Source organism: Staurois parvus, unplaced genomic scaffold, assembly GCF_062004578.1.
Source record: "Staurois parvus isolate SC_StPar_1 unplaced genomic scaffold, SC_StPar_1.0 ptg000792l, whole genome shotgun sequence".
In the NCBI taxonomy this organism is placed as follows: domain Eukaryota; kingdom Metazoa; phylum Chordata; class Amphibia; order Anura; family Ranidae; genus Staurois; species Staurois parvus.
The window spans coordinates 33,379-59,015 of NW_028318588.1; the positions used below are offsets into that span (position 1 = coordinate 33,379).

At 47.8% G+C, this 25,637-nt stretch overlaps 1 protein-coding gene across 1 annotated transcript in view; it reads right to left on the bottom strand.

Annotated features, from left to right (window-relative positions):
• The window catches only part of RNF207 (ring finger protein 207), a 124,158-nt gene that overhangs the window by 26,024 nt on the left and 72,497 nt on the right, over positions 1-25,637 (bottom strand). The window contains exons 8-13 of the mRNA XM_089654708.1: positions 23,955-24,080; positions 22,236-22,282; positions 19,880-19,952; positions 14,255-14,323; positions 13,931-13,999; positions 13,373-13,494 (exon numbers count right to left, since the gene is read on the bottom strand). Of these exons, the coding sequence (XP_089510834.1) occupies positions 13,373-13,494; positions 13,931-13,999; positions 14,255-14,323; positions 19,880-19,952; positions 22,236-22,282; positions 23,955-24,080 (506 nt within the window). The remainder of the gene's footprint in view (positions 1-13,372; positions 13,495-13,930; positions 14,000-14,254; positions 14,324-19,879; positions 19,953-22,235; positions 22,283-23,954; positions 24,081-25,637) is intronic.

Genomic DNA, 25,637 nt, shown 5'->3' on the forward strand with positions numbered 1-25,637 from the left:
GTGAATGTGGGGTCCGGGGAGAGCGGATATAGTGAATGCGGGGTCCGTGGAGAGCGGATATAGTGAATGCGGGGTCCGGGGAGAACGGATATAGTGAATGCGGGGTCCGGGGAGAACGGATATAGTGAATGCGGGGTCCGGGGAGAGCGGATATAGTGAATGCGGGGTCCGGGGAGAGCGGATATAGTGAATGTGGGGTCCGGGGAGAGCGGATATAGTAAATGCGGGGTCCGGGGAGAGCGGATATAGTGAATGCGGGGTCCGGGGAGAGCGGATATAGTGAATGCGGGGTCCGGGGAGAGAGGATATAGTGAATGCGGGGTCCGGGGCGAGCGGATAGAGTGAATGCGGGGTCCGGGGAGAGCGGATATAGTGAATGTGGGGTCCGGGAAGAGCGGATAGAGTGAATGCGGGGTCCGGGGAGAGCGGATATATTGAATGCGGGATCTGGGGAGAGCGGATATAGTGAATGCGGGGTCTGGGGAGAGCGGATATAGTGAATGTGGGGTCCGGGGAGAGCAGATATAGTGAATGTGGGGTCCGGGGAGAGCGGATATAGTGAATGCGGGGTCCGGGGAGAGCGGATATAGTGAATGCGGGGTCCGGGGAGAACGGATATAGTGAATGCGGGGTCTGGGGAGAGCGGATATAGTGAATGCAGGGTCCGGGGAGAGCGGATATAGTGAATGCGGGGTCCGGGGAGAGCGGATATAGTGAATGCAGGGTCCGGGGAGAGCGGATATAGTGAATGCGGGGTCCAGGGAGAGCGGATATAGTGAATGCGGGGTCCGGGGAGAGCAGATATAGTGAATGCGGGGTCCGGGGAGAGCGGATATAGTGAATGCAGGGTCCGGGGAGAGCGGATATAGTGAATGCAGGGTCCGGGGAGAGCGGATATAGTGAATGCGGGGTCCGGGGAGAGCGGATATAGTGAATGCAGGGTCCGGGGAGAGCGGATATAGTGAATGCGGGGTCCGGGGAGAGCGGATATAGTGAATGCAGGGTCCGGGGAGAGCGGATATAGTGAATGCGGGGTCCAGGGAGAGCGGATATAGTGAATGCGGGGTCCGGGGAGAGCAGATATAGTGAATGCGGGGTCCGGGGAGAGCGGATATAGTGAATGCAGGGTCCGGGGAGAGCGGATATAGTGAATGCAGGGTCCGGGGAGAGCGGATATAGTGAATGCGGGGTCTGGGGAGAGCGGATATAGTGAATGCAGGGTCCGGGGAGAGCGGATATAGTGAATGCGGGGTCCGGGGAGAGCGGATATAGTGAATGCGGGGTCCGGGGAGAGCGGATATAGTGAATGCAGGGTCCGGGGAGAGCGGATATAGTGAATGCGGGGTCCAGGGAGAGCGGATATAGTGAATGCGGGGTCCGGGGAGAGCAGATATAGTGAATGCGGGGTCCGGGGAGAGCGGATATAGTGAATGCAGGGTCCGGGGAGAGCGGATATAGTGAATGCAGGGTCCGGGGAGAGCGGATATAGTGAATGCGGGGTCCGGGGAGAGCGGATATAGTGAATGCAGGGTCCGGGGAGAGCGGATATAGTGAATGCGGGGTCCGGGGTTTAGTAATACTTTAAGAACAACAAAATAACAATAATATTAAAAATAGTAAATTCAGCATTTTATGTTTTAGCTGCTGTTAAACTTTTGTTGTAACAATACTATTTAAAAAAAAAACCCCAAAGTGTGACTTTTTGTATACTACAAACTAATAATTCTATTAATAGTAATACAATAATAAATTCAGTGTTCTGTTTTCCAGCTGCTGTTAAAATTCAATTATATTTACATTACCATTAAAACAAAACAAAACAAAACAATAATGCATGTTTTTTTATACTACTAGTTTTGACCAAAAATGTTTTTTATATTCATTGTTTTTAGTCCCAAAGCATATTAAAATGACAGGGAAGTAGCTATATAATTTATTTTAACTTTTGATTTATATCATCCAAATAAAATTGCAGCTTTTATAAATATAAAATAAATAAAACTTTTTATTCCCGAAACATAAACTATAAACAAGTTTTTTTAAAAATGCAAGGAAACAGGAATGTGTTTTACTTTGATTTATGACGTAATAAATTAGGGTTAAAGATTTTAAATAGATTTTTTTTTTTTAATTTGACCACCAGAAACAACCCCAAGAAATATAAAAAGGGACAGTGGGGAAAATTCACTGAGGATCAGGAAGGATCAGCTCAGTTAAACACCCAATCAGGTTTTAGGAGTTTAAATGCACACACACAGTGGCTAAATGGTTAGCACGTCCGCCTGGCAGTACTAGGATCGCTGGTTCTTATCCCAACCACGGCACCACCTGCTTGGCGTTTGCATGTTCTCCCTGTGCCAGCGTGGGTTTCCTCCCACAGTCCAAAAACATGCTGGTAGGTTGATTGGCTCCTGTCTACATTGGCCCTAGTATGTGTATGTATGAATGTGAGTTAGGGACCTTAGATTGTACGCTCCTCGGGGGTGGGGACTGATGTGAATGTACAATATATATGTAAAGTGCTGTGTAAATTGATGGCGATATATAAGTACCTGAAATAAATAAATTAGGAGCAGCACAGTGGCTAAATGGTTAGCACTTCCACCTGGCAGCTCTCAGGTCATTGCATCAAATCCCAACCATGGCACCACCTGCTTGGAGTTTTGCATGTTCTCCCTGTGCCTGCATGGGGGTACTCCAGTTTCCTCCCATACTCCAAAGACATGCTGGGAAGATAATTGGCTCCTGTCTAAATTGGCCCTAGTATGTGTATGTATGAATGTGAGTTAGGGACCTTAGATTGTACGCTCCTCGGGGGCGGGGACTGATGTGAATGTACAATATATATGTAAAGTGCTGCGTAAATTGACAGCGCTATAGAAGTACCTGAAATAAATAAATAAACAAACAAAAAAAAATGCAGAGGAGTTTCTTCTCATCTTATTGGCTGCCTCAGTTGAACAAGGTGATGTAAAATACAGTCCTTTAGTAGATGGGTGCTGAAAGTCATGCATTAGTCCTGTTAGTTCGTGTGAGACACGCCGTTAATGGCTATTAATGTTTGTAATGTAAAAAAGATCCAGTTTACCAGAAATGTCAGATTTCCGTCTCCTCTAATATCCCGGTGTTCAGTATGACAGATCCAGCCCCAGCGACTCTGTCCGAAGGACAAGACCATCTCTGCCCCGGCTCATTTCTGTGCTGCATTTAAGATGCCTGCGCTCTCTGTGACATATATATATATAGCCGGTGCTAAAGACCCCGAGTGCTGAGAGTTCCTTGAAATTCTGATATAAATAGTTGCAGGCAGAACACGTGCCCCGCAGTTCCTCTATAACCCCGGCCCGCTGCTAATCACCCAGGTAAAAGCGCAGAGACTCATGTGATTTACTGTAGGAGGAAAATGATGGCAGCGGGATGCAGATACAAGAAGCTTTAGTCTTTAGCTACCGGTTTTAAAGCAAAAAAATAAACAAAAAATGGGTTATGTAATGAGGATCCGTCACGACTGTCCAGCTATAGGCTGCTTACAAGTCCGGAGGGGAATTACGTACAGTGGAAAGCAAAATCTGGTACAGGAAATGGTGAACGCTTTACTCCGCGGGTGTCAAACTGGCGACCCTTCAGCTGTTGCCAAACTACAAGTCCCATGAGGCATTGCAAGATTGACAGTTACAAGCATGGCTCACAGAGGCAGAGGCATGATGGGACTTGTAGTTTCGCAACAGCTGGAGGGCCACCAGTTTGACGCCCCTGCTCTACTCCAATCAAGGGGTACGAAGCATTGTACAGAAATAGAGGAACGAATAGTTCGTACTTCACAAATACTTTGATTCTTGCAGTCATAGACAAATGGTTATGATTGACGCACTCAAATGAAGCATCTTTGAGGGCTAGTTCACACTAGATGCAGTTCAGTGCGCTTTTTTTTTTTTTTGCATCAAAAATGCATGCACAGTGTTTTCCATGTATTCCAATGGGCCTAGTTCACACCAGTGCAGTCAGTTGCAGTCAGTTTCAGGTGCTGAAATAAAGTAGAACGTGCTGCATTTTTTCTGCACAGAAAATGGCAAACTGCATCAAAACTGCACCGGAACTGTGTGTGGTGTGAACTGTTGGCAAAAATGTACCCAGAATGCATCCGGAGTGCATTTTTGTGGTGTGAACTGGCCCTGAATCACGAACCATTCGTCCATGCACATGCACTGACAGAAAAAGGTGACTAGGCTTAGTTTACACTTGTGGTTGGAGGGCAGTAAAAATGCAGCCCAAACACTCCCTCTTAAACTGCCAAGGCAATGGAGGGGGGCAGATATATGTTGCGGCCACGATGCTATACATCGCAGTGCAGAAAACAATTATTCCCACTCGTATTTGGTGGGTAGGACCTGGTGGTGCGGGGTCTAAACCCTCCAACTTTTGAACATGAATAAAATCTTATACTAGGGAAAGTACCCAGTACATGGTTATAGATGCATTGTTTTAGCTTCTCGCTGCTTTACATGGATTCCTCAAACCTCTGTGTAGGGAAGTGTATACACTACGGAAACAGAAGGAGTGGCGGGTTTGGAAGTGGCACGTACGCATTGATGAAAAAGGAGAAGGAAGGAGTGGGCGATTTGGAAGTGGCACGTGTACACTGAAGAGAAGGGAGGTGTGGGGAAGTGGCACGTGCACACTGAAGAGACAGGAAGAGATGAGTGGGGAAGTGGCATGTGCACACTGAGGAAACAGGAAGAGATGAGTGGGGAAGTGGCACGTGCACACTGAGGAAACAGGAAGAGATGAGTGGGGAAGTGGCATGTGCACACTGAGGAAACAGGAAGAGATGAGTGGGGAAGTGGCATGTGCACACTGAGGAAACAGGAAGAGATGAGTGGGGAAGTGGCATGTGCACACTGAGGAAACAGGAAGAGATGAGTGGGGAAGTGGCATGTGCACACTGAGGAAACAGGAAGAGATGAGTGGGGAAGTGGCATGTGCACACTGAGGAAACAGGAAGAGATGAGTGGGGAAGTGGCATGTGCACACTGAGGAAACAGGAAGAGATGAGTGGGGAAGTGGCATGTGCACACTGAGGAAACAGGAAGAGATGAGTGGGGAAGTAGCACGTGCACACTGAGGAAACAGGAAGAGATGAGTGGGGAAGTGGCACGTGCACACTGAGGAGACAGAAAGAAGAAGTGGGGAGCGGGGAAGGGAGGCTAGGAGAGTGGGGAAGTGGCACGTGTACACTGAAGAGAAGGGAGGTGTGGGGAAGTGACACGTGGACACTGAGGAGACAGGAGAAGAGAGGCTAGGGGAGTGGGGAAGTGGCACGTGCACACTGAGTGCACAGGAGAAGGGAAGAGTAGGGAGCAGGAAAGTGACACATGCACACTGAGGAGACAGGGGAAGGGAGGAGTGGGGAAGTGGCACGTGCACACTGAGGAGACAGGGGATGGGAGGAGTGTGGAAGTGGCACGTGCACACTGAGGAGACAGGGGAAGGAATGAGTGGGGAAGTGGCACGTGCACACTGAGGAGACAGGGGAAGGAATGAGTGGGGAAGTGGCACGTGCACACTGAGGAGACAGGGGAAGGAATGAGTGGGGAAGTGGCACGTGCACACTGAGGAGACAAGGGAAGGGAGGAGTGGGGAAGTGGCACGTGCACACTGAGGAGACAGGGGAAGGGAGGAGTGGGGAAGTGGCACGTGCACACTGAGGAGACGAGAAGAGAGGAGTTTAGAGTGGGGGAGTGGTATGGGCACACTGAAAAGGCTCGGAGAAGGGAGAAGTGGCACACTATGGAAACATTGGAAAGGAGGACAGTTGTATCAGTGTGCACACCAGGAGCACCTATGCAATGGTGGCTCCATTGGATCCTGTAAGTGAATAGACACAGTGAAGAAAAGAACCTGAAAAGGGGGCCTTTTTGTAGAAGGAGTGCACTGCAACCACAGGCCTGGCCAGGAAAGCAAACAAGTTAAGTGCTGAGGTCGCAGTTTGACACCCCGAGGTATCCCCCTCCTGGCTGTGCTGTCTGGCAGAGGTATATAAACCGCGGCTGAAGGGAATTACCAGAATATTCTTTGAGAGATAAGTGAGTTCACATATATGTATTAGCTGTGTGTCTGGAGTTCAGCTCTTTCATCCCCATTTCATTCCCCATGTCAGAGTATAAACTACAGTAACTCTTCCTAACTGCTGAGCCCCCCCTCTGCAGTTCCTCTGTGATTCTTTTGTCTGCTTTTCCTGGAATTGTCAGTTCAGGCAGTGCTGGATGTTGTAACAACCAGGCAGCCAGCCTGTCACTAATCCCTACAGCTGTTTTCATTCTTCTGTGACAAGAACAGGCAGCCAAGAACACCCCGGGGTCAAGGGCAATTAGCACATACATCTCCCAGGATCCCAAAACACAGAAATGGTTATAACTTCAAGATGCCGGCTGATGCTTCACATTCTCCCGGCACAGAAAAGTTGAGTGATAATCGTTCGCTGTGGAGTCATAAATGACAAATGCTGCAACTTTAACAAGCGAATAACTTCTGTACGTTATATTGTGAAAACGTTCCTCGCTTATACAATTTACACAGAATTACACTGAGAGATCGCTAATGTTACAAATGATTCTATTACAGAGGAATTGCTGCTTGCAACATTTTATATTCACACAATAGAAACATAGCAAATGATTGCAGTGTTTAACCTCATCAAGTCCGGACACTCCCCCCCCTTCCAGTCCGAACACTTTCACCCCCTTCCAGTCCGAACACTTTCACCCCCTTCCAGTCCGAACACTTTCACCCCCTTCCAGTCCGAACACTTTCACCCCCTTCCAGTCCGAACACTTTCACCCCCTTCCAGTCCGGACACTTTCACCCCCCTTCCAGTCCGGACACTTTCACCCCCTTCCAGTCCGGACAATTTCACCCCCTTCCAGTCCGGACACTTTCCCCCCCTTCCAGTCCGGGCACTTCCCCCCCTTCCGGTCCGGACACTTTCCCCCCCTTCCGGTCCGGACACTTTCCCCCCCTTCCGGTCCGGACACTCCCCCCCCCTTCCGGTCCGGACACTTTCCCCCCCTTCCGGTCCGGACACTTTCCCCCCCTTCCGGTCCGGACACTCCCCCCCCCCTTCCGGTCCGGACACTTTCCCCCCCTTCCGGTCCGGACACTTTCACCCCCTTCCGGTCCGGACACTTTCACCCCCCTTCCGGTCCGGACACTTCCCCCCCCCTTCCAGTCCGGACACTTCCCCCCCCCCTTCCAGTCCGGACACTCCCCCCCCCCCTTCCAGTCCGGACACTCCCCCCCCCCCCCCTTCCAGTCCGGACACTTTCACCCCCTTCCAGTCCGGACACTTTCACCCCCTTCCAGTCCGGACACTTTCCCCCCCTTCCAGTCCGGACACTTTCCTCCCCTTCCAGTCCGGACACTTTCCCCCCCTTCCAGTCCGGACACTTTCCTCCCCTTCCAGTCCGGACACTTTCCTCCCCTTCCAGTCCGGACACTTTCCCCCCCCTTCCAGTCCGGACACTTTCCCCCCCTTCCAGTCCGGACACTTTCCTCCCCTTCCAGTCCGGACACTTTCCCCCCCTTCCAGTCCGGACACTTTCCTCCCCTTCCAGTCCGGACACTTTCCTCCCCTTCCAGTCCGGACACTTTCCCCCCCCTTCCAGTCCGGACACTTTCCCCCCCTTCCAGTCCGGTCACTTTCACCCCTTCCAGTCCGGACACTTTCCCCCCCTTCCAGTCCGGACACTTTCACCCCCTTCCTGTCCAGGTCAATTTTCAGCTTTCAGCGCTATCACACATTGAATGACAATTGCGCAGTCATGCAACACTGTACCCATATGAATTTTTTAGCATTTTTTTGAGACAGATAAAACTTTATTTTGGTGGTATTTATTCACCGCTGGGATTTTTATTTTTTTTGCTATATCAGTCCAAAAATTTTGAAAAAAAGTGTTTTTCTTATAAAATTTTGCCAATAAATAATCTTTATTCACAAATCTCGGCCAAAATGTATTCAGTTATCTTTTAGTAAAAAAAATTAACCCAAATTAGTTTACAACCAAAAATTATAATCTTTGAAAAATGTTTTTTACATTTTTCTTTAATTTTGTTTAGCACTTCTGCCTGGCAGTACTGGGGTCGTTGGTTCAAATCCCAACCACGGCACCACCTGCCTGGAGTATGCATGTTCTCCCTGTGCCTGCATGGGTTTCCTCCGGGTATTCTGGTTTCCTCCCACAATCCAAAGACATGCTGGGAGGATAACTGGTTCCTGTCTATATTGTCCCTAGTATGTGTATGTATGAATGTGAGTTAGGGACCTTAGATTGTACGCCCCTTGAGGGTTAGGGACTGATGTGAATGTACAATATATATGTAAAGTGCTGCATAAAATGACGGCGCTATATAAGTACCTGAAATAAATAAATAATAAATCCTCAGCTGAGGTATCTTCAGAAATTGACACTTCTGGGAGTGTCAATATCCTTGATCCCCTGGAGTGGGTGGCTAAGGAACTCATGCAGTGCCAGGAAAAGGTCATCCAGCACCCAGGGCAAAGATGCCAAATTGAGACCCCCCTCCAATGACGTGAAAGCCTAAGGGGACCCTACACCCAGCACTCACTTGCTTTCAAAATCACTGTCACTATTCCTGTCCCCTTGTAACAGAAGGAAGGCACCCCCATCCCTGCTGCAAACCACTGCGGCCAGGGCAGCCGCCCCTTCTGGCCACGCCTCGTCCCGGCCACGCCTTGTCCCGGCCCTGCACTCACGGAATCACACAAGTGCTGTAGAGTACTAGCAGAACAAGCTGGAAGCACACAGGAAATGAGCAAATCCCTTGCAGTGCTGGGGAGCTGGATTCACTAGGCCTAAGGTAACACGGTCCCAATTGATAAAAGTGCAGGGAAGCACACAGAGGAGAAACACAGGTTGGGAGAGCTCAGCTCCTGATAGCGAATGCTGGCAGAAACTCAATGGTGTGGGAGAGCAGATGGCTAACTGGAGTGCAGAGGGGAGACCCATCCATGTCCCCATGCTTTCTTTTGCTGAGAAAACACCCCCCTAGCTTTTCTGGTTGCAAACATCTTGAATAAGGGCAGATGGTTCATATATGTAGCATTTACTTCCTGGAATCCATCTTCCCTTAGCCAAGACATTCAGCAGGAGGGTGTACTTCGCTAAACCCCCCCCCCCTTCTCAACTTCTGAATACTTCTGGGATGTACAATGAGGAAAATAATTATTTGATCCCCTGCACATTTTGTGAGTGTGTCCACTTACAAAGAAATGAAGGGCCTATAATTTTTATCATAGGTGTATTTTAAATGATAAAGACAGAATATCAACCAAAAATCCAGCAAAACACAGGATACAAATGATATAAACTGAGTTGTAGTTCAGTGAGTAAAATAAGTATTTGATCCCCTACCAACCAACAGTGATTCTGGCTCCCACAGGCTGGCCACGTGCTCATGTGGTACAAAGATCAGTCCAGTCAATGTAAGAAGGTTCTCCTAATGACAGCTCCTTATGTACAGTTGTGTTCAAAATAATAGCAGTGTGTTGAAAAAAGTGAATAAAGCTGAAAATCCTTCTAATAGCTTTTATTTCCATCCACACAAATGCATTGGGAACACGACACATTCTATTCCAAATCACAACAGGAAGAAAAATACATCAAATTTGTGTTGTTCCTCTAAAAAAATGGAAGAAAAGTGAATATTAGACGGTTCAAAATAATCGCCGTGTTTGTATTCTTCTTTACAAACTCCAACATTCACTATATAAACTGAGAAATGTTTGAAGATTTTGCTTTCCTTTGAATGACTTCATGAATATTTGGTTGTAGTCGCACTGTTTCTGAGAACTGCTGTACATCTGTGTTGCATGGAGTCCCCCAACTTCTGGCCCCTGTGATCAGGTATTCCAGCCCAGGATGATTGGACCACATTCCACAGTTCTTCTCTATTTCTTGGTTTGGCCTCAGAAACGGCATTTTTGATGTCACCCCACAAGTTTTCTATTGGATGAAGATCCGGGGATTGGGCTGGCCACTCCATAACGTCCATCTTGTTGGTCTGGAACCAAGATGTTGCACGTTTACTGGTGTGTTTGGGGTCGTTGTCTTGTTGGAACACCCATTTCAAGGGCATTTCCTCTTCAGCATAAGGCAGCATGACCTCTTCAAGTATTCTGATGGATTCAAACTGATCCATGATCCCTGGTATGCGATAAATAGGCCCAACACCGTAGTATGAGAAACATCCCCATATCATGATGCTTGCACCACCATGCTTCACGGTCTTCACAGTGTACTGTGGCTTGAATTCAGTGTTTGGGGGTCGTCTGACAAACTGTCTCCGCCCACTAGACCCAAAAAGAACAATCTTACTTTCATCAGTCCACAAAATGTTGCGCCATTTCTCTTTAGGCCGGTCAATGTGCTCTTTGGCAGATTGTAACCTCTTCAGCACACGTCTTTTTCCCAACAGTGGGACTTTGCGGGGACTTCTTGCAGATAGCTTGGCTTCACATCGGCGTCTTCTAATTGTAACAGTCCTCACAGGGAACGTCACACCTTCTTTCATCTTCCTGGAGCTGATTGTTGGCTGAGTCCTCCCCATTTTGGCTATTCTTCTATCCATTCCAATGGTAGTTTTTCGCTTTCTTCCGCGTCTTTCAGGTTTTGGTTGCCATTTTAAAGCATTTGCCATCATTTTAGCTGAGCAGCCGATCATTTTCTGCACTTCTTTATATGTTTTCCTCTCCAATCAACCTTTTAATCAAGGTACGCTGTTCTTCTGAACAATGTCTGGAACGACCCATTTTCCTCAGAATTTCAGAGAGAAATGCACTGTAACCAGCATGTCCAACATTTGCTGCCTTCCTTCCTTAAATAAGGGCAATAATTGCCACCTGTTTATCAAAGAATGAATGACGTCACTAATAGAACTCCACACGGCTATTATTGTGAACACGCCCCTTTCAATGAGTGATTCAATGACACAGAATCAGCAGCATGCATGACTGTTGGGTCTGTTGGATTTCTATGACTCTACTACACCTGCTAGGAAATTATTTGCCATGTAGAAATATAATTTCTACCAAAAACAGTGATTGATCCGGTTAGTGATGTCTGACGGCTAGTATTTTGAACACAACTGTATATAAAGACACTTGTCCACAGAATCTTTGGCACCACCATGGGCAAGACCAAAGAGCTGTCAAAGGACATCGGGGACAAGATTGTAGACCTGCACAAGGCTGGGATGGGCTACAAGACCATCAGCAAGAAGCTTGGTGAGGAGACAACTGTTGGAGCGATTATTCACAAATGGAAGAAATACAAAATAACCATCAACCGCCCTCCTCAGTCTGGAGCTCCATGCAAGATTTTTCCTCATGGGGTGAGGATGATCATGAGAAAAGTGAGGGATCAGACCAGAACTACATGGGAGGAGCTTGTGAATGATCTCCAGGAAATTAGGACCACAGTCACCAAACCAACCATTGGTAACACAATACGCCACAATAGACTGAAATCCTGCAGTGCCCACAAGGTCCCCCTCCTCAAGAAGTCACATGTACAGGCCCATCTGAAGTTTGCCAATGAACATCTAAATGATTCAGAGAAGGATTGGGAGAAGGTGATGCGGTCAGATGAGACCAGAATTGAGCTCTCTGGCATTAACTCAGCTCGCCATGTTTGGAGGAACAAAAATTCTGACTATGAACCTCAGAACACCATTCCTACAGTCAAGCACAGAGGTGGAAACATTATGATTTGCGGCTGTGTCTCTGCTAAAGGCAAAGGTCGACTTTGCTGCATTGAGGGGCCAATGGACGGGGCCATGTATTGTAAAATCTTGGATGAGAACCTTCTTTCCTCAGCCAGAACACTGAAGACGGGTCGTGGTTGGGTGTTCCAACATGACAATGACCCAAAACATACCACCAAGACAACAAAGGAGTGGCTCAAGAAGAAGTACATTAAGCTCATGGAGTGGCCTAACCAGTGTCCAGACCTTAATCCTATAGAAGTAATGAAGGGAGCTGAAACTTTGAGTTTCCAAGCAACAGTCCAGATATAGTGCCCCATCTATTTTTTATTATTGGGGGGAATAGTGCCCCATTTTGCTGTCAGCTGGCAGACTAGAATAATTCCTCCTAGAATCACTAGGAGGAATTGTGCCCCAAGGGCCAGATAAAGGCAAGCAAAGGGCAGCATCTGGCCCCTAGGCCGCACTTTGGAGACCACTGACCTAGAGGAAAGGTACCTAGAGGTAGCTGAAACACAGTAGAGGACAGAACTCTGGGTGTCTAATTTCTGTTCAGTAAAAGATGCTGATAATTATAGATGTCCCTTGGTTTCAGGTAGTGTGGAGGACTGTTGGCTCCAGATATCTGAAGAAGAAGAAGCTAAGGGCCACTTCCTATAGGGGAGAAGACACTTGGAACCTGATAACACTGTAGAGCAGGGGTGTCCAACACAGACAGTTTAGTATGCAGCCCGGGGCCCAGTTAGAGGTATGCTGGGGATGCATGCAAGCACAGCAACCAAAGAAGCCAACACAGAAAAAATCATCTGTGGGGATGAAGTGCAAACACAGCATCCCTACATTGATAAACTAGGCAATTTCAGCAGGGCATGCAGGGGTGCCAGGTAAGTAATTGCTGCATGGTCAGATCTAGGGAGTGCTGGAGTGGGCTGCGCCACCCACAGATTTCAATTTCACCCCCCCCCGTTAGCACATACATAGGCTATATCCACGCCAGCGATTAGGGTAGGTGCCAATTATCAGTGGGTAGATGGGGCCGCCGGCCCCATTCACTATAATGACAGTTCGAAGGCAGCCACACCTATTTGTGGCTTTCTACACAGCCAGCAATTACCTGTGGTGATCACAGCTGGACGTAGTTTGCGCCCAGCCATGATCACGGAGAGGTGTTCGCTGGCTGTGTAGAGGGCCATGAATATCTGTGGCCGCTGGTGACCTGTCATTATAGTCAACGGCCCAGCAGCCACACCTACCCACTGAGAGCTGCAGGAGGAACTGCTGTCCTAATTGTTAGTGTATTTTATGCACAGCCCAAGACAATTTCCCTTTCTCCAATGTGGCCCAGGAAGGTCAAAAGGTTGGATCAGATTCTTGACAGGAGATGCTAAGATGTCTTTTTAGATGCCAATACCCGAGGAGAGGACCCTTGGTACCAGGTAGTAAAATAATAGGGGAGGGTTGAGTGTATGTGCATGTGGGGGTGATGGGTGATGGTAATGTGGGAATGCTTTGTTCACAGGACAGTTACAAAGCTACAAGATTTGATCCACAAAGTAATGGATACATCTTCGAGGTATTAGATGGTGACACTCACATGCTTCCGTTTCCATGTCCTGCTCCTCCACAACTGCTGCTCACATTGCCAGCCCGGCGAAGGTTCAGCATCAACAGTGGTTCCAGGCAATGGGCAAACTCTGCTCCATAATCTGTATTGATCTGCAGACCATATGGAATTATTTACTGTAATTAACAAAAAAATCCCAAGAACAAGTACAGAAACATGGAAAGGATACAAAGTAGGGTTGCAGCGATACTGTTTTTTGACCGGTGAGTATGAGTATGGCTGATTGTCAATCAGTCAGTGTGCCAATCGGGAGAGGGAGGGGGCGGGGCCGAGGCACGGCTCTGTGTGTGAATGGACATGCGCAGAGCCGCAACTCAGGAGCACACCTGCTGGGGTGCCCCATAGCAACCTGCTTTCTGTAGGGGTACCTGACAGGAGGCAGGGGCCGAAGAAGAACAGACAATAAACAGGACTTTAGTATCACTTTAAGTATCGGAGTAGTCATGCAAATGCTTGGTATCAACACTGATATTTGTATCTGTGCAACCCTAATACAAGGGAAGGCTGATCGCTGCTTTAGGTGTTTACCTTGCTGCTCTGTGATGGTCTCAAGCGATATGGGAGTTTCACAATTTTCTGCAGCCTTTCCATTAGTTGCTGAAAGAAGAACGAAAATCATGAAATAATTCAACCGACCTAGACTTTTCTTTCATCAACTGACAGACGGAACACGGAATTCTGTAACAAAGAAAAAAAAAATATTTTCAGACTAAAATTGAAAACAATGTCATGCATTCTGCCGCCACCCAAGGGCCGCCAGCTGAGGCAAGGCTGGCACTTTGTAGCCCGATAGGGGGCCTCCTCTGAATATGAACAGAGTAACACGCAGTAGGTCATTTAATAACTACTTACATAACCCAAATCCAGGAACTCCGCCTTGTTCGCCGAGCTCAGGAAAGCTGAACATGTGACCAGATGGACCTAAGAGAGGAGATGATGATGGCAATACAATGTACTAAGAAAGTGTCATCTAAACACAGTAAGCGGTTGAGTTGTAACGGATGTAGGTGTCTCCATGGCAGAGATTTCCTTTCACTTCCTGTCCCAAAGACACTCTTGTCACCCTGATACAGTATTCATTTTTCATTTCTGTGTCTTGCCAGGAGCCTAAATATTCCCTCCACATCCTTATCTGAAGCCACCTACCAACCGCAGGAGTAGAGCGCCGTGCACATGTACCAGTGATGTCACTGGCTGCTTCACATATAAATATCTCCTGAACGGTGCATGGCAGGGCAGAGGACAGGGGTCGCCACTGGTAGGGCCCAGGATACGGGTGGCCACTGGTAGGGCACAGGACAGGGGTCGGCACTGGTAGAGCAGAGGACAGGGGTCGGCACTGGCAGGGCAGAGGACAGGGGTCGCCACTGGTAGGGCCCAGGATACGGGTGGCCACTGGTAGGGCACAGGACAGGGGTCGCCACTGGTAGGGCCCAGGATAGGGGTGGCCACTGGTAGGGCACAGGACAGGGGTCGGCACTGGTAGGGCAGAGGACAGGGGTCGGCACTGGCAGGGCAGAGGACAGGGGTCGCCACTGGTAGGGCCCAGGATACGGGTGGCCACTGGTAGGGCACAGGATACGGGTGGCCACTGGTAGGGCCCAGGATACAGGTGGCCACTGGTAGGGCACAGGACAGGGCTCGGCACTGGCAGGGCAGAGGACAGGGGTCGCCACTGGCAGGGCAGAGGACAGGGGTCGCCACTGGCAGGGCAAATGACCGGGGTCACGGCTGGCACGGCAGAGGACAGGGGTCGCCGCTAGCAGGGCAGAGGACGGGTCACCGCTGGCAGGGCAAAGGACAGGGGTCACTGCTGGTAGGGCAGAGGACAGGGGTCACTGCTGGCAGGGCAGAGGACAGGGGTCACTGCTGGCAGGGCACAGGACATCGGTGGCAGGGCAGAGGTCACTGCTGGCAGGGCAGAGGACAGGGGTCACTGCTGGCAGGGCAGAGGACAGGGGTCACTGCTGGCAGGGCACAGGACATCGGTGGCAGGGCAGAGGTCACTGCTGGCAGGGCAGAGGACAGGGGTCACTGCTGGCAGGGCAGAGGACAGGGGTCACTGCTGGCAGGGCACAGGACATCGGTGGCAGGGCAGAGGTCACCGCTGGCAGGGCAAAGGACAGGGGTTGGCGCTGGCAGGGCAAAGGACAGGGGTCACTGCTGGTAGGGCAGAGGACAAAGGTCACCGCTGGCAGGGCAAAAGACAGGGGTCGGCGCTGGCAGGGCAGAGGACATGGGTCAATGCTGGCAGGAGAGAGGACAAGGGTCACCACTGGCAGGGCAGAGGACAGGGGTCACCACTGGCAAGGCAGAGGACAGGGGTCACTGCTGCAGGGAAGAGGACAGGGGTCAACGCTGGCAGGAGAGAAGACAGGGGTCACCACTGGCAGGAGAGAGGATAGGGGTCACCACTGGCAGGAGAGAGGACAGGGGTCACCACTGGCAGGGCAGAGGACAGGGGTCACTGCTGCAGGGCAGAATACAAGGACACAGCTCCTTCTTCCATCCCTGTACTGCACACAGCCTGGGCACAGGCAGAAGAGCTCCTCCTCCCCACACAACCGATAAATGAGATCAGTATAGTGTCAGGCTAGGGCAGCATAGTTGCAAACTAGAGCAGTAAAGTATATGATTACGGCAGTATAGTGACAGGTTAGGGTAGTATAGTGGCAGGTTAGGGTAGTATAGTGACAGGTTAGGGTAGTATAGTGGCAGGTTAGGGTAGTATAGTGACAGGTTAGGGTAGTATAGTGGTAGGTTAGGGTAGTATAGTGACAGGTTAGGGTAGTATAGTGGCAGGTTAGGGTAGTATAGTGGCAGGTTAGGGTAGTATAGTGGCAGGTTAGGGTAGTATAGTGGCAGGTTAGGGTAGTATAGCGGCAGGTTAGGGTAGTATAGTGGCAGGTTAGGGCAGTATAGTGACAGGTTAGGGTAGTATAGTGGCAGGTTAGGGTAGTATAGTGGCAGGTTAGGGCAGTATAGTGACAGGTTAGGGTAGTATAGTGGCAGGTTAGGGTAGTATAGTGGCAGGTTAGGGTAGGTTATATTGTATATTTGTGTTTGGTAAATAATAATAAATCTTCATCTTTAACCCCTCACCCTCCAGAGGATTTCCCCCTTCCTGACCAGGCCAATTTTACAATATGGTGCTGCGTTACTTTAACTGACAATTGCGCGGTCATGCAACCCAAATGAAATTTACAATTTTTCTTCACAAATAGAGCTTTCTTTCGGCGGTATTTGATTGTCTTTGCGGTTTTTATTTTTTGCGCTATAAACAAAAGACTGACAATTTTGAAAAAAAACATGTTCAGTAAAAAAATTTTAAAAATCAAATTCGTCATAAATGTAGTCCAAATGTATTCCGCTCCGTGTCTTCGCTAAAACAAAATCCCGATACGTGTAAATTAATTGGTTTACGTGAAGGTTAAAGCGTTTACAAATGGCAGTATATACAGTTGCAAGAAAAAGTATGTGAACCCCTTGGGATTACGTGGAGTTTTGCATGAATTGGGCATAAAATGTGCTCTGAACGTCATCTAAGTCACAACAATAGAAGAACACAGTCTGCTGAACATAATACTACACAAACATTAGATGTTGCCATGGTTTAATTGCACATAACATGTAAACATTCACAGTGCAGGGAGGAAAAAGTATGTGAACCTTTGGACTTAATAACTGGTTGACCCTCCTTTGGCAGCAATAACCTCAACCAAACGTTTCCTGTAGTTGCAGATCAGACCTGCACAACGATCTGGAGTCATTTTGGACCACTCCTCTTCACAAAACGGTTTCAGTGTAGCAATATTCTTGGGATGTCTGGTGTGAATCGCTCTCTTAAGGTCATGCCACAGCATTTCAATGGGGTTGAGGTCAGGACTCTGACTGGGCCACTCCAGAAGGCGTATTCTGTGCTGTTGCAGCCATTGTTTTGTTGAATTACTTGTATGCTTTGGGTCATTGTCCTGTTGCATCACCCATCCTCTGCGGAGCTTCAGTTGGCGGACAGATGGTCGTACGTTTTCCTGCAAAATGTCTTGATAAACTCTGGAATTCATTTTCCCATCAATGACAACAATCCGTCCAGGCCCTGAGGCAGCAAAGCAGCCCCAAACCATGATGCTCCCTCCGCCATGTTTCACAGTGGGGATGAGGTTTTGATGTTGGTGTGCTGGGCCTTTTTTTCTCCACACATAGTGTTGTGTGTTCTTCCCAAACAACTCAATCTTGGTGTCATCTGTCCACAGTATATTCTGCCAGTAGTGCTGTGGAACATCCAGGTGCTCTTTTGCAAACTTCAAACGTGCTGCAATCTTCTTTTTGGACAGCAATGGCTTCCTCCGTGGTGTCCTCCCATGTACTCCATTCTTGTTTCATGTTTTCTTTATTGTAGATGTGTCAACAAAAATGTTAGCATGTGCCAGAGATTTCTGTAGGTCTTTAGCTGACACTCTGGGATTCTTCTTTACCTCATGCAGCATTCTGCGCTGTGCTCTTGCAGTCATTTTTACAGGACGACCACGCCTAGGGAGAGTAGCAACAGTGCTAAACTTTCTCCATTTGTAGACAGTCTGTCTTACCGTGGACACATGAACATCAAGGCTTTTGGAGATACTTTTGTAACCCTTTCCAGCTTCTTGCAAGTCAACAATTCTTGATCGTAGGTCTTCTGAGAGCTCTTTTCTGTGAGGCATGGTTCACATCAGACAGTGCTCCTTGAAACCAGTAAACCCAAAACAGGTGTGTGTTTTTTAAGGGCAGGACAGCTGTCAGCAACACATCCAATATCATCACACTATTTTTAGTCAAGGTTGGCTCACTCCTGGCTCCAATTAGCTCTGGGAGAAGTCATTAAGCTAGGGGTTCACATACTTTTTCCTCTCTGCACTGTGAATGTTTACATGTTATGTGCAATTAAACCATGGCAACATCTAATGTTTGTGTAGTATTATGTTCAGCAGACTGTGTTCTTCTATTGTTGTGACTTAGATGACGTTCAGAGCACATTTTATGCCCAATTCATGCAAAACTCCACGTAATCCCAAGGGGTTCACATACTTTTTCTTGCAACTGTATACTGGGATTTTTTTTTATTTACTAGTAATAGCAGCGATCAGCGACTTATAGCGAGCATTCTGACACTGGGGGGGAACTGACTTGGTGTCACTGACATCCCCAGTGACACCAATACAGTGATCAGTGCTAACAGAAAGCACTGACACTGTACCAATGGCCCTGGGCAGGAAGGGGTTATCACCTGGGGCGATCAAAGGGTTAACTGTGTGCTGGGAGTGTTTACTGTCTGCCGTGTGTGCGCTTTACACTGTAAGCACACTGCTTTGTATGGCTCTGCTATGCAGCTATAGCTGTGTCAAATCATAGGGGAGTAGGCAGCCATAGGCAGGAGCGTGCGCACGCCCAAAAGCCAGAAATAGACAGCAACATACAGGTACGCCGCTGTGCCCGTAGCAGCAGTCCTGCTATGCAGAGCCATGCAAAGCAGTGTGCAGGAGCTGAAGGGGGGGGGGGAATCTGTATTGTTTACATACAGGTCTCTCCTCTGTTGGTAATCCTTGGAGATCACCCGGTGCCGGCTGGGACCCGGTGATGGACAACCAAGACCGTGAACAGCAACGCGGGTAGGGGGCGGAACTGCAAATCACGTATATAGATGTGATTTTACGCACCCGTGACACCCTGTAGCAGTATTTCTGCTATAGGCTGGCAGGGAACTAGTTAAATAAACCAATATAGAAATCCATGTGTGTTCATGGCTGTGTTGTAGCCCAAAACCCCAAAAAGCATTAGATATTCTGTGTTGCTGTTTGTGAACCAATACTATTATTATGGGTTTTGAACTCCTGGACTGGTGAACGTCCTTTCTGCAAAGGTTGTGCGGAGCTGGGTAGGCCCCACAGTGAAGGTCTTTGTAGGAGGGATTGATTCGCGTTTTCACCACTCTCTGACCATCCTCCTATAATGGTTGCCAGGGGAGGGGGGGGGGCACATGATGTGACCCCAATGCTTTGCTTCTTGACCACTGAAACAAAAATGAAACCACAGGTCACTTTTGGCGGGCAGTACCAGAACCAAACCTGACCCAACCAATGCACCTGCATGTAATGCATGTGTTGTCAGCGTGGGGCTTCCACAATCCCATTGATTGGGGGTTGCTGAGTGTATGGAGCATGTTTTGCTGAATCGCTCCTGCAGCCGGTATCTGTATCACAGCCTTCCAGCCAGAGAGCTCGGCATGAACAGAAACTAAAGCCAGGGAAGGATAGAGAATTAATATGGAAATGATTCTTTTTAGAAAAAGACTCCAGCTGTGTTCCATGGCAGGTCATCTTTATTCTGTATCACCGTAAAGCCAAGAGTACTGCTTGAACCTGACAGACAGTCCAGGAGATTTGTGCAATGATGTATTACCTGCAAATAAATAGAAATCCATAATAATCAATCCATCCTCACCTGCAGGGTGGGTAACAGAGACGCCAGGTGGGAGAGCTGCTCTTTAAATGCCTTCTCCTTTTCTTCATGTTGACTTGAAACCCAAAGCAGAAATAAATCAGTCAGAATAAATATACTGTAAAATATACAATGACAACACTGACATACAATGACAATACCGACATACAATGACAATACCGACATACAATGACAATACCGACATACAATGACAACACTGACATACAATGACAATACCGACATACAATGACAACACCGACATACAATGACAATACCGACATACAATGACAATACCGACATACAATGACAACACCGACATACAATGACAATACCGACATACAATGACAATACCGACATACAATGACAATACGGACATACAATGACAATACGGACATACAATGACAATACCGACATACAATGACAACACCGACATACAATGACAATACATACAATGACTATACCGACATACAATGACAATACCGACATACAATGACAACACCGACATACAATGACAATACCGACATACAATGACAACACCGACATACAATGACAATACCGACATACAATGACAACACCGACATACAATGACAATACATACAATGACTATACCGACATACAATGACAACACCGACATACAATGACAATACCGACATACAATGACAATACCGATATACAATGACAATACTGACATACAATGACAACACCGACATACAATGACAACACCGACATACAATGACAATACCGATATACAATGACAATACCGACATACAATGACAACACCGACATACAATGACAATACCGACATACAATGACAATACCGATATACAATGACAACACCGACATACAATGACAACACCGACATACAATGACAATACATACAATGACTATACCGACATACAATGACAACACCGACATACAATGACAATACTGATATACAATGACAATACCGACATACAATGACAATACCGATATACAATGACAATACTGACATACAATGACAACACCGACATACAATGACAACACCGACATACAATGACAATACCGATATACAATGACAATACCGACATACAATGACAATACCGATATACAATGACAATACTGACATACAATGACAACACCGACATACAATGACAACACCGACATACAATGACAATACCGATATACAATGACAATACCGACATACAATGACAACACCGACATACAATGACAATACCGACATACAATGACAATACCGATATACAATGACAACACCGACATACAATGACAATACCGACATACAATGACAATACCGACATACAATGACAATACCGATATGTAGAATCTAACATACCAACATTCGATGTCAGATTGTCTCCTTACTCCTCAGCCGTGATGTCCTCCAACATTTGTATATGACGCAGGTAACTACTAACATGTTGCAGCCCTGTCTATATTTATTGGGTAGTTCTCCAGGACCTGCTTTGGTTCCTGACAGATTTTTACGCACAGCCATCTCTAGGGAAATCCGGACTCATCAGACCCGGCAACGTTTTTCCAATCTTCTATTGTCCCATTTTGGTTAGCCTGTGTGAATTGTATCCTGTATTCTTGTTCTTAGCTGACAGGAGTGGCACCCTTTGTGGTCTTCTGCTGCTGTAGCCCATCTGCTTCAAGGTTGGACGTGTTGTGCGTTCAGAGATTGTATTCTGCATAGCTTGGTTGTAACGAGGGGTTATTGGAATTACTGTTGCCTTTCTATCATCTCCGACCAGTCTGCCCATTCTCCTCTGACATCAACAAGGCATGGTCCTCCACACAACTGCCGCTCACTGGATATTTTCTCTTTTTCAGACCATTCTCTGATCATCTGCATTCAGAGATGGTATTCTGCATAGCTTGGTGGTAACGAGTGGTTATTGGAGTTACTGTTGACGTTCTATCATCTGGAACCAGTCTGCCTATTCTCCTCTGACCTCTGACACCAACAAGACATTTTCCTCCACACAACTGCCACTCACTGGATATTTTCTCTTTTTCGGACCATTCTCTGTAAACCCTAGAGATGGCTGTGCGGGAAAATCCCAGGAGATCAGCAGTTTCTGAAATACTCAGACCAGCCCGTCTGACACCAACATCCATGCCACATTCAAAGTCACTTAAATCCCCTTTCTTCCCCATTCTGATGCTCTGTTTGAACGTCAGCAAGCAGTCTTCACCATGTCTAGATATCTAAATGCATTGAGTTGCTGCCGTGTGATTGGCTGATTAGTAATTTGTGTTATCGAGCCATTGAACAGGTGGACCCAATAAAGAGGCCAGCGAGTGTGTATGTATTCATGTGTGTATTCAGTTTTTTGGTTGGAGCTTTACAGGTTCTCACCATTGGACAAATTTTAAGAGGCTCTTCCTGCGTTCTGCCAGCTTTTCCTGTAAAAAGTTAAATTAAAAAAAAATGTAAAACAACAATAACAAAGCTGATCCTCAGAAAACCAAACACAGATGTCTACTTACTAATTATAATGATTTTATGGGTAGTGGTGACGCAGCTGGAACTCCATATTTGAAGGGCTTACAGGGGTGAAGGGGAGAACTTCTCTAACCCCGGGTTCACACCTATGCGGCCGTGCGGGCTGCGTTTTCCTCGGGCACGAGAGCCCACTCATTTGTATGGACTCCCGTGCCCCGTGACACGCAGAGAAGTCCCTGCACTTCTTGGAAAACGCAGCCGAGGTTCCCAGTACGGTTGCATTTCCCAGTGCTGGCGGCGTGCAATTAGAAATAATGGCACCCGCCCGCGGGTCCGCAATTCTCTGTGCGGGTGGTGCGACTGCACGGGTTTTCGTGTGGATCCGCAGCGGCATATGTGTGAACCGAGGGTAATAATGAATTACATGTCATTGGTATCTTCTTCTCTTGTTTTAGCCATTGTCCAGTCTAGAGGGATTATCGATTATCATGATATCAACTTCTGATGCTTCAAAGGCTTTGGAAACTGCAAAATCTATCGCAAGTAATCACTGAAAATCTACCACCCGTGAGTCCGACCAAACACCAGAATTCAGCCGCTTGTGCAGTCAAATGAACGGACAGCTTCAACACGGCTTATTAAAAGGGAAGTAAGGCTCAGTTCACACTAGCTTTGGAAGCAGGCGTTTTGCAGATATTTGAGGGGTGTTCTTAACCCCTACACGCTGGCACCTCCCGGCCTTTTAAGAGTTTCAGAAGCCAGGAGGCAGGGCTGGGATTAGGGTCATGTGATCGGAAAAGGTCCTGATCGAAAGAGGAGATCGGGACCTTTCCGTGAGTACCAGACATGTGCTCGGAGCGGGCAGGGCGCGCACTCTCGACACATATGTCCTTTTTTCATAGAGCGCAAATGTGCGGCTGCTCGGCGTCTAGGCCTGGACCCCGGGAGGCTGCACATTTGCATGCGGCCGGTGTGAAGAGGTTAAAGCTCCTCAAACGCCTATGGAAATGATACTATGGGCAGCACACAAAGCTGTTCACACACTTGAAGTGTTAGGGCTCCTTCACACTTGACTCATTTCTAACGCTTGCCAGGCGCCCCTACAGAGTTAGACAGGAGTTTGGGAAGCGTTGTTAACGCTCCCCAAATGCCCAATGCGTGCTTTTGAGGCATTTTACCGCGTTCCAGTACAGTTCTGTGCAGGAAAAATGCAGCCTCTCTACTTTTTTTGTGCAGCCGGAACGCACTGGAACTGCGAACGCTGATGTGAGCTATGACATTGACCACCGTATCACCGACTTTCTGTGCGTTTTGGATGCAGAAAAAAAGCAACTGAAACGCATGGAGTGTGAACTAGCCCTTAGAATTAATATATATAAATATATATACACTTCTCTGTATGTCAGTGATTCCCAAAATGTAATAAGCAGATGATTGGTCAGCGTTCCCCTGAAAGTCAGTCGCCATCCTTGTTAGCGGTTTACTGCCACCTAGCGACAGCTGATAGGAATTACACGCTGACCAGCTGTTCCTGGGTTTCAGACTGGCTGGGAGATGTCAGGGATTTGTAGTTTTGTGGCTCTTATTCCGGGGGCATCCAAAAACGTGATGCACTGAGGAGCTCCAGAATACCTGCATGCTGCTGAAGAGAGTGTTGATTGAGGTTTCCTCCTCCTCAGCGCTGTTGCGGACTTCTTCAATCATGGCCTTCAGAAGGACAGTCGCCTCTCGGGTTGAAGTCTGCAACTCCTTCACCGTCTGTATTCAACAAACAGATGTACAATCGTTGGCTAATTCCTCCTATCATTCTATAAAATTGTTACAGTGTGTCACTTATTTCCTATGAACTTCAGCTCCATCTAGTGGCCACAGTGCAGTATTTTACACTAGCCAATAATAACAAAATTATATGTTCAGAAGTGAAATTAACCTTAAGAACATTTGTTTTTGTTTAATTCACACAGAACGAACGTACGAGCGAATTCGCTGGATGAATGGCTCAGCAAATGTTACATTTTATATTTACTTATAAATACACCCCTTAGCTTTGCAGCTTTCTCTTCCAGACTTGGAACCTGTATAGAACAGGGGTCTCCAGACTGTGGCCCGAGTGCCGGATGCGGCCCTTTGCTTGCCTTTATCCAGGCTCTGGGTCCACTGACACCAATGATGGGGCACTATTCCTCCCACTGATACCAATGATGGGGCACTATTCCTCCCACTGACACCAATGATGAGGCACTATTCCTCCCACTGACACCAATGATGGGGCACTATTCCTCCCACTGACACCAATGATGGGACACTATTCCTCCCACTGATGCTAACAATGGGGCACTATTCCTCCCACTGACACCAATGATGGGGCACTATTCCTCCCACTGACACCAATGATGGGGCACTATTCCTCCCACTGATACCAATGATGGGGCACTATTCCTCCCACTGACACCAATGATGGAGCACTATTCCTCCCACTGACACCAATGATGGGACACTATTTCTCCCACTGATACCAATGATGGGGCACTATTCCTCTCACTGACACCAATGATGGGGCACTATTCCTCCCACTGACACCAATGATGGGGCACTATTCCTCCCACTGACACCAATGATGGGGCACTATTCCTCCCACTGACACCAATGATGGGACACTATTCCTCCCACTGACACCAATGATGGGGCACTATTCCTCCCACTGACACCAATGATGGGGTACTATTCCTCCCACTGACACCAATGATGGGGCACTATTCCTCCCACTGACACCAATGATGGGATACTATTCCTCCCACTGATACCAATGATGGGACACTATTCCTCCCACTGATACCAATGATGGGGCACTATTCCTCCCACTGATACCAATGATGGGGCACTATTCCTTCCCCTGACACCAATGATGGGGCACTATTCCTCCCACTGACACCAATGATGAGGCACTATTTCTCCCACTGACACCAATGATGGAGCACTATTTCTCCCACTGACACCAATGATGGGGCACTATTCCTCCCACTGATACCAATGATGGGGCACTATTCCTTCCCCTGACACCAATGATGGGGCACTATTCCTCCCACTGACACCAATGATGAGGCACTATTTCTCCCACTGACACCAATGATGGGGCACTATTCCTTCCCCTGACACCAATGATGGGGCACTATTCCTCCCACTGACACCAATGATGGAGCACTATTCCTCCCACTGACACCAATGATGGGGCACTATTCCTCCCACTGACACCAGTGATGAGGCACTATTCCTCCCACTGACACCTATGATGGGGCACTATTCCTCCCACTGACA